This window comes from Podarcis melisellensis (assembly GCF_964234715.1).
Source record: "Podarcis melisellensis genome assembly, chromosome: 13".
Lineage (NCBI taxonomy): Eukaryota > Metazoa > Chordata > Lepidosauria > Squamata > Lacertidae > Podarcis > Podarcis melisellensis.
Window position 1 is genome coordinate 47,157,842 of NC_138545.1, and position 13,493 is coordinate 47,171,334.

At 46.6% G+C, this 13,493-nt stretch overlaps 1 protein-coding gene across 4 annotated transcripts in view; it reads right to left on the reverse strand.

Annotated features, from left to right (window-relative positions):
- The window catches only part of CSGALNACT1 (chondroitin sulfate N-acetylgalactosaminyltransferase 1), a 33,135-nt gene that overhangs the window by 1,793 nt on the left and 17,849 nt on the right, over nt 1-13,493 (reverse strand). For all 4 annotated transcript variants that reach the window (XM_081884145.1, XM_081884143.1, XM_081884144.1 and 1 more), the window contains 4 exons: nt 11,126-11,342; nt 8,317-8,418; nt 4,146-4,324; nt 2,986-3,080 (listed from right to left, as the gene is read on the reverse strand). In XM_081884145.1, coding sequence (XP_081740271.1) covers nt 2,986-3,080; nt 4,146-4,324; nt 8,317-8,418; nt 11,126-11,342 — 593 coding nt within the window. The remainder of the gene's footprint in view (nt 1-2,985; nt 3,081-4,145; nt 4,325-8,316; nt 8,419-11,125; nt 11,343-13,493) is intronic.

Below are 13,493 nucleotides of genomic sequence, written 5' to 3' on the forward strand. Positions count from 1 at the left end.
GCCGTTCTTTCATATTCTAAGAGCTACATCGCACATGCTAGAATCAGATACACAACAAAGACTTAGCATGTCTTCAGATGATCCACCTAGTGTGTGAGGTCCCTACACAGTCTTTGTTTTTAGCTATATCCATACTGAAATATACTCAGAGTCGCAAAGTGATTTCATGCTCTTTATTCAGCTCATAGTGGTGAGGAGGGAATGAAAGTCCCCTCAAAGTATCTGCTTTATATATATTATTTACACAATGGGCTGCACGTGATTGGCTAATTCCGGAATTCTCCTGTAGGCCAATCAGGTTGTGGATTCACTTCTATCTGGAGCTGGATTGGGTGGCTCCTGCCGGCCAATCATACTGCTGCATTGTTCTAGGACCAATCAGACTGCAGCATTCTGAATCCTAATGTTCTAGGACCAATCAGACTGCTGCATTTTGGATCCTATTGTTCTCAGTACATAACACCCCTCCCCTCTAAGTTCCAGTCCTGTCCGGGAGGTCGCATTCATAGTCCTCGAGGTACGCCGGCGGCCTATGTGTGCTACGACCTATGCTGGAACCCTGGGTCAGCGCTACCTGCATGGCAGGGATCTCTCACCTTTGCCATTCCTTCATATTCTAAGAGCTACATCGCACATGTTAGAATCAGATACACAAGAAGGACTTAGCATGTCTTCAGGTGGTCCACCTAGTGTGTGAGGTCCCTACACAGTCTTTGTTTTTAGCTATATCCATACCAAATAAATCTGCCACTTGAAACTGCCATGCTGCTATAGACATATTAAAAAAAGTAGGCTGACACTTCCATCATCTGGAGACAAGGCTTGTTAGTGATGCTTGAAATCATGGAGAAATTCAGTATTGATCAGCACTCACCAGCACCACCAAACAAAGTAGAAGCAAAGACTCCTGGACTCTTGACTTTTATTTTGTATGAAAAAATGTGGCCTTGTGGAGTTTTAAAACATTTTTTAAATTTCCCCCGCTAATACAAATGCAGACCATTGCTATTATCCCCACCCTGCAGCCTGGGGAGGCTACAGAGAAAGAATGTCTCATGATGGCCCTGGAATGTAATAGTCCATTACAGTGGTACCTCGGGCTACATACGCTTCAGGTTACACACTCTGCTAACCCAGAAATAGTACCTCGGGTTAAGAACTTTGCTTCAGGATGAGAACAGAAATTGTGCTCTGGAGGCACGGCAGCAGCAGGAGGCCCCATTAGCTAAAGTAGTGCTTCAGGTTAAGATCAGTTTCAGGTTAAGAACGGACCTCTGGAATGAATTAAGTACTTAAACCAAGTTACCACTGTAATCGGGTCCTCCCTTAAAGACGACGCGGGTGGCGCTGTGGGTTAAACCACAGAGCGTAGGACTTGACGATCAGAAGGTCGGCAGTTCAAATCCCCGCGATGGGGTGAGCGCCCGTTGCTCGGTCCCTGCTCTTGCCAACCTAGCAGTTCAAAACCACGTCAAAGTGCAAGTAGATAAATAGGTACTGCTCCGGCGGGAAGGTAAACAGCGTTTCCGTGCGCTGCTCTGGTTTGCCAGAAGCAGCTTAGTCATGCTGGCCATATGACCCGAAAGCTGTATGCCGGCTCCCTTGGCCAATAAACCCCAGAGTTGGCCACAATTGGACCTAATGGTCAGGGGTCCCTTTACCTGTTTACTTTTTACCCTTAAGGAGGGCACATATTGCAGTGAGACCTGGAAACTGACACACGGTGTTGTGGGTGGGTACTATTAATCAGCTACAACCCCCAATTGGTAGGTCCCTCAAATCTGGGTTCAATCTGGCCAAACGGTTCGAGGGACCTATTTACGCCCATGCACGTGACCCAGAGCTTCCTCTTTCGGCTTGTGCATCGGAACACCCGCCCACGTCTCTCTACTTTTAGGGCTTGTGCTTGACCTTGCTATGCCGTCGTGTGTCGTCAGTCATTGGGACAGGGGCACGGCAGGAAATTTCCCCACTTGGGTGTTTGGCTGTTGCCATTTGGATTTCGCCTGCCGCGTAGCAAAACATCACAACTTGTAAAGTTGCGGATAGTCTCTGGTTCAGGTGATAGGGATGGGAGAACACTCTTGCCATCCCTATGTGAAGGGTATTCCGTTAAAGAAATCCAGGGACTCGATGATTTGGTCAACCCCTGAGAGGGAGTTGTGCCCGTGCCTGAGTCCAGGGGGGACATTTGGGTGGCGGAGATAGCCGGTTCCCGGCTTTCCGCTTATCCAGGTGTTCACCCTTGGCTGACCTATGCTGGAACCCCGAGTCAGCGCTACCTGCATGGCAGGGAGCTAGTCAAACCAGAACCTATGCAACCAGTCACTTTCTGTAATCAAAAAAGTTGTGACCCAAATTCTGCCAAAAACCAAAACCAAAATTTGAGTCATGTGTGAATTTATTTAGAGGGGAGGTTTCTGGGTATGAACATGCAATTCATATTTTTTGCTGATTTCAGCTGAGGTTTGGGATTTGAATACTAAAGCCGCTTTCAGATGACATCATTACTGCGTGTTCATCCTGATTTGTTTGCAGGGAGATTAGATGATGTTGCCTCTTTAATGAGCATTCATTCTGATTTATCTGGGGGTGTTAGCGAGCCTTATCCCAAACTTCCCAATGCATTTCCGCATCATGCCCCCTTATTGCAAAAAGTCCAGGTTTTTTGGGGGGGGAAGCAGGTTTGTTGCACAAGAGCTCCCAATGAACTATAATTGCACAACATGAATTTGCTGGTGATCGAATCTCACCTGAAAATAGAGACCAGTCCAAAAGTTCCCTTGCTGCCCTTTCTCAGCATATTCATAAACCACAGTCCTAAACTCCTTTGCCTTCTAATTGGTGCATCACAATTTTAAAAAGATTTTGAGCCGAAACGGTTCCATATTTTAGGCAGGATAACGTTTAAGTGTGCCTTTTTTTCTTTTTTTAGTATATATGGATTTTGAACAACATTTAAAGCCATTTAACCCATTTACTTACCAACTGCTGTTCTACAGGTGGAATGGAATCGTGGTGTCCATAAATTAGGCCTGGGTTATACTGGCTGAAAAGAACTGGGTAAAACACCTTCTTCCCTAAAAATGAGAGTGTGTTGAAAAAACTGGGTTATTTGTGCTAAGTTTGCATATATGTTTTTTTTATCCTGGAATGTGTTGACTTTTATGTTCATAGCCTTAGATTTAAGTGCTCTTGGGGGGTTTGTAGCCTTTTGTAGAAAAAGAATCCAACTTTTTGGAGTTGCTCTGTTCTGTTGATTAAAGTGGTATCATTCTGATAGCAACTTTGCTGTCAAGTTCATGGGATCCCAGCTATCCTGCACTTGTGTCACAGGGGCTCTAACCTAAGTCTCATCCAAACTTCCATTTGCCCCACCATTTTCCCCTGGGGAAGCCCATATTTTAGCACTGAATTGGCGGCATAGCTGTCAACTTACAGATTTGAAAATAAAGGACCAGCAGCCTCAAAAATAAGGGATCAGCAGCCAAAATAAGGGATTTCCAAGCACAGGTATGTTCAACTTCTGAGCCCCTCCGAGCCAAAGGCAGAAAGCCCAGCCAGCAGCCAAACGAAGCCTCAAGTTGTGGTTCCCACAGTGCAGCAACCCGGCAAAGGGGATGCAGCAAGGAAAACCACCGTCACCTCTCCGCTGGGAAGCGCTGAGCAAAGGCGAGTCCCCAGGCAACGCAGCCGATTTGATCAGCACAAGGCATGCAAGCTCCACCCCCCAGTCGTTCTTAGACTCCTTATTGGGTGAGCAATGCAGCGAAGCAACACAGTTGGAGCCTCCCTTCTCCCTGGCCGGCAGGCAGGGAAGAAGAGGAGCTGCTTCCTTTGAAACCCGGGAAATTTAAGGGACATCATCAATAAGGGACAGCAGCGGGACACAGCGCTCGGATAAGGGACTTTCCCGCCAAATAAAGGACGGTTGACAGCTATGATTGGCGGAGCGGGGGGAGCAGTCGAGTTTCCTGCTGATTGCTGTTTGTTCCAATTTAGCACTAAAGAGTAGGTTTTCCAGGGGAAAGCAGCAGGGCAAAGGCAAAACACTTCAACCCATGCTTTCTCGGCACAGGACAAGCATGGATGAACGCTCTATGTTGGCGAAACAGACCAAGGTCTAAATCTAAGGATAGCTATACCTGGTTGTGTGTTCAGTCTACACGTGTTGAGGAATTCTGCTGTGAAGTATATATCTACGTCACAGAAGAAGAGGACAACATTGCTTCCTTTCCAAAACCGTGCAGCCACGTCCAGGCCTTTCCCTCTTGAGAACTCTTCGTTCAGCTGGATGAAGGTATAATTCTTGAAGTTGACTGATCTGTATAAGGAGGAATGGCAACATAAGCATTATTTCATTATTTGGCCTCTTTTGTCTTTAGGAAGACAAATAAAGAGTTAAAATAAGAAGCAGAAGCAGCAGCAACAGCAATAACAAAATTCCCCCCAAATAGGGGAAAGATCTAGGAATTAATATACAGGAGAATACCTAGAACTGAATAGGAAATAAAATATGTAAAACTCGGATAGCAGTAAATTTGATACATACCGTATTTTTCGCCCTATAGGACGCACCGGCCCATAGGACGCACCTAGTTTTTTTGGGGGGGGGGAAATAAAGGAAAAAAATTATCCCCCCCCAGCCGCGGGGGCAGCCCGAGCTTTTAAAAACGCACCTACCGTAGTTTTTAGAGGAGAAAATGATATCTTTCCGAAGCGCGGGGTGTTCTGCTTCAGCGCGCCCCGCGCTCCGGGCAGCAGGCTGCTATCCGCAGCCCAGGGAGCCCTGTGGGAACTCCCGCGGGATCCCCAGGCTTGCTGATAGCTTCCTGAAGCCTGGAGAGCGAGAGGGGTCGGTGCACACCGACCCCTCTTGCTCTCTAAGCTTCAGCGAAAGCCTGAATTCGCCCCACAGGACGCACACAGATTTCCCCTTCATTTTTGGAGGGGAAAAAGTGCGTCCTATGGGGTGAAAAATACGGCAATTTTTTAAAACGGGGTATTTATTGTATTCAATTACCCACAAATTGAAGCACTTATAAAGGATGCCTGATGATTAATGCTGGAGAATATGGGGCAATTAAGTGCAGAGCTTTTGGTAATGTCATCATGTTTTTTAAATGGTGCCTAATTCTGGGCAATATTGAGGAAGTCGTGGGATATTGCTGAAAGATCCAATAATCATTGCTACATAAGCATATCTTACAACTATAATCATGCGTGAGAAAACGTAACAAGATATTTAAATAGAGTTACTGAAATATGGGTGGTTTTTATTGCCTTTTGGAATCAAAGATTTGGGGAAGGCATTTGACCTTACTCCTTATTTTTTGTTAAGTTTAATGTAATAGTGTGATCTGCACAGTCCTTTCTGCTGATAAGACAATATAATGTCTTTTTTGCATTACTAAATAATACATTGGGGAAATAAAAGGAACCAAAAAGCAAAGAAGAGGTATGAATTGTGCACCGAACAGGAGCATTTGTCACAAGTGAAGAAATAAGAGAGTCTTGTGGCACCTTAATGACAAACAGATTTGTTGTGGTGGCTGCTGGAATCGCCTTGAGTCCTGAATGCTAAGTTGGCTGATCTGGATTTTGCCGGTTTCCGGCTTTGATGAGAGACCACAACACAAAATGTGCTTTGGGAAATATAGTAGAGTATTCCATTATTTAAATTAAAACTTTTAAAGACTGCCCTTCACATCAATCTCCAGCTGGTGAACGACAATCTTAAAATATATCCCGAACACCAGCATCACAAAAGCAGCTGGTAAATCAAGGCAGCTTTAAAGAGTATAGTATCTTGACGGAGAGGGATGTGGGTGGCGCTGTGGGTGTGGGTTAAACCACAGAGCCTAGGACTTGCCGATCAGAAGGTCGGCGGTTCGAATCCCCGTGACGGGGTGAGCTCCCGTTGCTCGGTCCCTGCTCCTGCCAACCTAGCAGTTCGAAAGCACGTCAAAGTGCAAGTAGATAAATAGGTACCACTCCAGCGGGAAGCTAAATGGAGTTTCCGTGCGCTGCTCTGGTTCGCCAGAAGTGGCTTAGTCATGCTGGCCACATGACCCGGAAGCTGTACGCCGGCTCCCTCGGCCAATAAAGCGAGATGAGCACCGCAAGCACAGAGTCGGGCACGACTGGACCTAATGGTCAGGGGTCCCTTTATCTTTACCTCTATCTTGCTGGAGTCAACCACCAGCCAAGGCTTGAGAGCACAAATGTGTTTTTAATAGACACTGAAGTGTCATAAATGTTGGCACTTGCTCAAGCTCAGAGGGAAATGGTTCCACTCCCACTATTCACAATTCCACACCCTAGAAGGGTCAACTACATTTGACAGATCTTGAAGGATGGGGTGGTTCCTGACAAATTCTGAAATGAGTTTATCTAGTGCAGGAATGTCCAACAGGTTGATTGCGATCTACTGGTAGATCCCCGTGAGGTTTTGGTAGATCGCGGTCGATCTCTGGCTCCCTTTCCTTAGCGTCGCTAAAATTGACTCCTGCCACGCCGCCTCGCCCTGCCCTCCATTGTTGTTTGATCTCTGGAAGGGAAGACAGAGCTTTTTCTGTGCTGATGTTTTCATCCATAGTGATCTTTTTGTGAGTGACTTTACCCTTTAAAAGGTAAAGGTAAAGGGACCCCTGACCATTAGGTCCAGTCGCAGACGACTCTGGGGTTGCGGCACTCATCTCGCTTTATTGGCCGAGGGAGCCGGCATTTGTCTGCAGACAGCTTCTGGGTCATGTGGCCAGCATGACTAAGCCGCTTCTGGCGAACCAGAGCAGCGCAAGGGAAATGTCGTTTACCTTCCCGCCAGAGTGGTACCTATTTATCTACTTGCACTTTGACGTGCTTTCGAACTGCTAGGTTCTTTTGCCAAATCGCATCTCTTAGTTGCTTAAAGCGGCAGCTCTAAGATGACAGTGTGTGTCACATTTTAGTCCGGGAAGCATTAAAAGTGTCTAAATCTGATGCCCCATTTGAGCTTAGAGCCAAGGCCATTAAGCTCTCCTGCTCCCTCCCACTCTGTCTGGCCCAGGTACCCAGTTTCAGAAACTATTGTTAGGGTAACATGTGATAAGATGCTCCTCTGAGCATGTAGACACAACGAAGCGGGTTTCCTCTTTCCACTGAAAAACCACAGCCGGGTCATACAACATTGCTGGTACAAAACAGGCCTTTCAACCCAAATGAAAACATGGCTTTACCACTAATGAGATGAGATGTGTTATGTACTGAAGTTCTCACCCTGGGCCAGCAGGGGGATACTGTAGATAGTTATGCAAATAAGGGATCGAAAGTGACGTTCAGTGATTGGATAGTTTTAGAAAATTGTTGCAGTTACGTTGTACTGGAGCTCTATATAAGCAGGCTGACTGAACCCTTCAGTCAGTTCTGTTCTGGCCTGTGAATAAACAAGAGCTGTTTGGAGAATCCCCTTCATGGATTAAAGAACCTTTTAATGAGGGTGAAAGAGGAGAGCGCAAAATATGGTCTGAAGCTCAACATCAAAAAAAACGAAGATCATGGCCACTGGTCCCATCACCTCCTGGCAAATAGAAGGGGAAGAAATGGAGGTAGTGAGAGATTTTACTTTCTTGGGCTCAATGATCACTGCAGATGGTGACAGCAGCCACGAAATTAAAAGACGCCTGCTTCTTGGGAGAAGGGCAATGACAGGCCTAGACAGCATCTTGAGAAGTAGAGACATCACCTTGCCAACAAAGGTTCGTATAGTTAAAGCTATGGTTTTCCCAGTAGTGATGTATGGAAGTGAGAGCTGGACCATAAAGAAGGCTGATCGCCGAAGAATTGATGCTTTTTAATTATGGTGCTGGAGGAGACTCTTGAGAGTCCCATGGACTGCAAGAAGATCAAACCTCTCCATACTGAAGGAAATCAACCCTGAGTGCTCACTGGAAGGACAGATTGTGAAGCTGAGGCTCCAGTACTTTGGCCACCTCATGAGAAGAGAAGACTCCCTGGAGAAGACCCTGATGTTGGGAAAGATGGAGGGCACAAGGAGAAAGGGACGACAGAGGACGAGATGGTTGGATAGTGTTTTCGAGGTTACCAGCATGAGTTTGACCAAACTGCGGGAGGCAGTGGAAGACAGGAGTGCCTGGCGTGCTCTGGTCCATGGGGTCATGAAGAGTCAGACACGACTAAACGACTAAACAGCAACAGCAGTTTGGAGAATTGCTGTGTCGTCTGATATGTTCACCCACAACTTAAGAGGAAGGGCAGCCCAACAAGCATTTGCCCTTTGATTTCTGAAGAAAGAACGGCATCCGTGGTTGTACTCACCTGGATGTGTTTTCAAGGATTCCTTTGACCTCGCTCATTTGTTCTTTCCCAAAGTAAACGATAGTGAGGTGAATTCTCCTGTCCTGCTGTATACCCATTTCCCTGGAAGAGAAGTAAATGCGTAAGCTTCCTTCCATTATGCATGATCTGGCCACAGTGACACACACCTTAGTTCTGCTACTGGTTTTATAATAACAACAATAATTTATTACTTATACCCTGCCTATCTGGCTGGGGTTCCCCAGCCACTCTGGGCGGCTTCCAACAAAATATTAAAATACCGTAATACATCAGACATTAAAAGCTTCCCTAAACAGGGCTGCCTTCAGATGTCTTCTACAAGTTCTCTTTGACATCTGGTGGGAGGGTGTTCCACAGGGCGGGTGCCACTACCTAGAAGGCCCTCTGTCTGGTTCCCTGTAACTTGTGTGGTTTTCATAGTTTTAGCTTGAGTATGTTATATCATGTGTTATATGATGGGGGGATGGAAGGGCAGAGACGCTCTGTGTGCATTTATGTGCATGCACCTCCCTGGATACGAATGGTTAAAACTGGATTTTGGGATTTTTTCCGCAGTAGCTGGAACGCTCTGCCTCATGAGACCAGGGCCCTGCAGGATCTGCTTTTTTTCCGCAGGGCCTGTAAGACAGAGTTGTTCTGCCTGGCCTTTGGCTTGGAGGCAATTTGATTCCCTCCCCCTCTTTCTTTTTTCTTTTCCTTTCTCCTCCCACATTTTAATATTTTAACGTTTCAATATTTTAATGTTGTATCTTAATTTTGTTTTTAAGTTGTATTCATTCAACTTGTTTTTATTATTGCTTGTTAGCCGCCGTGAGCCCAGCCTTGGCTGGGGAGGGCGGGGTATAAATAAAAATTATTATTATTATTATTATTATTATTATTATTACTACTACTACTACTACTACTACTACTACTACTACTATTAGAGACCCCACATGGTTTGCTCTGTTTTCATCCTGTACAAAGTTCCGGCCACAAGATGCCAAGGAATGAAACTGGGTCCTTTGGCATGGAAAGCATGTACAGTCAAACCTCAGTTGTCGAACGTAAACTGAGGCGCAGCTTCCGATTGGCCGCAGGATCTTCCTGCACTCAAGTGGAAGCCGCGTCGAACATTCAGCTTCCAAAAAACGTTCGAAAACTGGAACACTAACTTCTGGGTTTTCAGTGTTCAGGAGCCAAAAACAGGGGCGTAGGAAGGGGTGTGGGGCGTGCGGGCCGCCCCGGGTGTTACCCCTGAGGGGGTGACAAAATGGCACACCGCGGGGGCGGCACTTACGGCGGGGCCTGGCCTGCAGCGCACCCGAGCCACATGTCTCTCCTGGGAGTGATGTAGCTCGGGGAACCGCACTGCCCGAAATGGCAGCACGGGGTTTGTGTCCGCCAGGCAGACTCCCATGGGCAGCTCGCTTTGCAGTCCCCCTAGGCGGATCACCCCATACCCCGCCGCTCCGGGTGTCGGAGCAGCTAGCTACGCCCCTGGCCGGAAAATTATAAAATGGAGGCATTCAGAGACCGAGGTTTGACTGTACTCTTCCGCTGAGCTAGGGGATAAGGGTAAGGTAAAACCTAAAAGAAACTTAATGAAATTGTAAATAATTAAAGCGAAACTAAATATACAGCCTTGCCTGCACTGATGCTCTGTGTTATGTATTGAAGTTCTCACCCTGGCCACCAGGGGTATTGTGTACTTCAGGTTACAGACGCTTCAGGTTACAGACTCCGCTAACCCAGAAATAGTGCTTCAAGTTAAGAACTTTGCTTCAGGATGAGAACAGAAATTGTGCTCTGGCGGCACAGCAGCAGCAGGAGGCCCCATTAGCTAAAGTGGTGCTTCAGGTTAAGAACAGTTTCAGGTTAAGAATGGACCTCCAGAACGAATTAAGTACTTAACCCGAGGTACCACTGTATATAGTTTTCATTCAGGTCCACGTCAGTTAATTTAGGCGGGAAACCCTGGCGTGTTGTTGTTACAATGTTGACAGCCGGCTGCCTATAAAAGCAGACCGGCTGAGCTGTGTTCAGTTCAGTTCAGTTCCAGCTTACTTATAAAGAACTACTTGGAGAAATCTCTGTGTCGTCTGCCTTGTCAACTCACTACTTGCATACAGTGGTACCTTGGGTTGTGAACCGGATCCGCTCCGGAGCCCCGTTCGCATCCTGAACAGAACGTAAGACGGGACTGCGCATGCGCGAGTCACGTTTCACCGCTTCTGTGCATGCGTGTGACGTCATTTTGACCGTCTGCACATGCACGAGCGGCGAAACCCAGAAGTAACACGCTCCGTTACTTTCGGGTCGCCGCGGAGCGCAACCTGAAAATACTTATCCTGAAGCGTATTTATCCCGAGGTGTGACTGTATAGGGACGCGGGTGGCGCTGTGGTTGAAACCACAGAGCCTAGGACTTGCCGATCAGAAGGTTGGCGGTTCGAATCCCCGTGACGGGGTGAGCTCCTGTTGCTCGGTCCCTGCTCCTGCCAACCTAGCAGTTTGAAAGCACATCAAAGTGCAAGAAGATAAATAGGTACCGCTGCAGCGGGAAGGTAAATGGCGTTTCCATGTGCTGCTCTGGTTCGCCAGAAGCAACTTAGTCATGCTGGCCACATGACCCGGAAGCTGTACGCCGGCTCCCTCGGCCAATAAAGCGAGATGAGCGCTGCAACCCCAGAGTCAGTCACCTTTACCTTTACCTATGACTGTATTTGTAAGAAAAGCTATTATTACCGAAGAAGAAGTATTGGGGCACAGCTGTGGGGAGGGCAGTGAGAGCATGCAGCTTTACTAACCTGAAATTCTGCATGAATTGCTGGAACTTGCTGGCTCTTTTAGCCAGCGGGACTATGACATTGATAAGGGTGTCGGCCATATTGAGGTTTTCATTCTTAACTTTCATGATGGGGCCAAATGGTCTGAATAGGACAATTCGCTCAAATTCGTATGCTTTGCCTCCCTTGAATATCAACTCGTACAGGGTGCCTTTATCTCTTTCTATCCGACGAAGGCCTGTCAGGGAAACAAAGGGGAAAACAGCCGTTAGCAAGGAATTTCAGAAGTGAGTGCAGATTTATACTTTGGTTTTTTTTCTGCTCATGTGGAGAGAAAATGTAGCACTTGGGGCTTGCTGCAAGACTCATGTTGCATTCCCTTGATTTTGTGATTTTGTAGGGAAGGTTTTCATCTCCTCCTCAACTTGAAGCTATTTTCTTTTAAAAATTGTTTTCTTGTGAATCTCCTAGGAAGATGAGCTGAAGTTCAAGCTGCTGAGAATATGGAAAAATATGATGTTTAAGGGAAGAGTTAATCAAAGTCCTGTTTTGCTTCTTCAAATACTCTTCTCTTCAGCCCCAACGGCTCTTCCTATTTCATTTGATTCACATAAAGTAGGCAGTTAATTAAGAGAGAAATTGGCTGGTTATTAAATATTTGTGATGCAGGCTGCTTGCCAAGAGCTTGCCAAGTGGAAGGTTGGCGGTTCGAATCCCCGCGACGGGGTGAGCTCCCGTTGCTCGGTCCCTGCTCCTGCCCACCTAGCAGTTCGAAAGCACATCAAAGTGCAAGTAGATAAATAGGTACCACTCCAGTGGGAAGATAAACGCCGTTTCCGTGCACTTCTCCGGTTCGCCAGAAGCAGCTTAGTCATGCTGGCCACACGACCCAGAAGCTGTCTGCGGACAAACACCGGCTCCCTTGGCCAATAAAGCGAGATGTGCGCCGCAACCCCAGAGTCGTCTGCGACTGGACCTGATGGTCAGGGGTCTCTTTACCTTTACCTTTACTAGGAAAGCTGCACACTTTTAAAAACATGTTTCAACAAAGCCATTGCAGCAACCGGTGTGTTTCCTTAATGATTCTCGTGAGTCAAAGTCCTAATCCTGAAGCAAGGAACTGCCACTGAAAGAGTTAAGAAATGGACTAACTTTGAAGCTGTGTTGTTATTCTGTTCTGTAGGAATGAAGATGACTCTGCAGCTAGAGGAGTTGCATCAGATGAGATGAATGTGCTCTGCTAGACTTTCAGGAGACGATTAAGCAGTTTTGCTATTGATATGCAAGCCAGAAGAGTCTACCCTTTGCTTTGCTTTTTCTAAAGAAGGCTGCCTCTGAGTGCTGAGTGGAAAGAAATTCTGTCAAAATCGCTTCTTAAGCAACTGTGTGCAGCAGAGAAGGTTGAAGTCGTGCTGGACATCTCCCAAACAACTTTCCAAACAGCAGTGGATTGATCAAATTTGGGATGCAGTGATTATATACAAACTTACTCAGCAAGTGCAGAAATGAGGGCCTTCCATTGTTTTATTTAAAAAACCTGTTAAAGATGCCATGATTTCGCTTTTTTCTTGTATATAGAAGTCTTCCAAGTTTCTGATCACATTCCAAGCAAATATAGATGCTCATTTCCCCTCGTGATTCAGCTGAATAATTTACACACCCAAACTTTGTCAACAGTTACTTCTCTCCTCAGTTTCCCATTCGCTTTCATTTTTCTCCAAAATATCAACCTGGCTATATTTTATATAATTCCTTTTCCTTGCCTGTATTTTTAAATTTTATTGCAAGTATAAAAAATGAAACACAAGAACTGGTTGCTGCACTTAGCAGAAATTAGATATACCTAACAAGGCTCAGTGGGACGTGGGTGGCGCTGTGGGTTAAACCACAGAGCCTAGGGCTTGCCGATCAGAAGGTCAGCGGTTCGAATCCCCGCGATGGAGTGAGCTCCTGTTGCTCGGTCCCTGCTCCTGCCAACCTAGCAGCTCGAAAGCACGTCAAAGTGCAAGTAGATAAATAGGTACCGCTCCAGCGGGAAGGTAAACGGCGTTTCCATGCGCTGCTCTGGTTCACATGACCCGGAAGCTGTACGCCGGCTCCCTCAGCCAATAAAGTGAGATGAGCACCCCAACCCCAGAGTCGTCCACGACTGGACCTAATGGTCAGGGGTCCCTTTACCTTTAACAAGCCTTAAATGATGACTGTAGGCCCTTTGGTTTAAACCTGTGGCTGTGGCTTTCTCCCCCAAAGCTTCATTTTCGTTGTCATCCTGCCCTGGGCTAAGCTGGGTTCCAATATCTGAAAGAATACTACGTGGGAGAAAACATCTGGGGTTGGCTGGGGGGTTGATAAGTAGTGGATGGGGGTAGCGGGTGGGAATTTTGCTAAA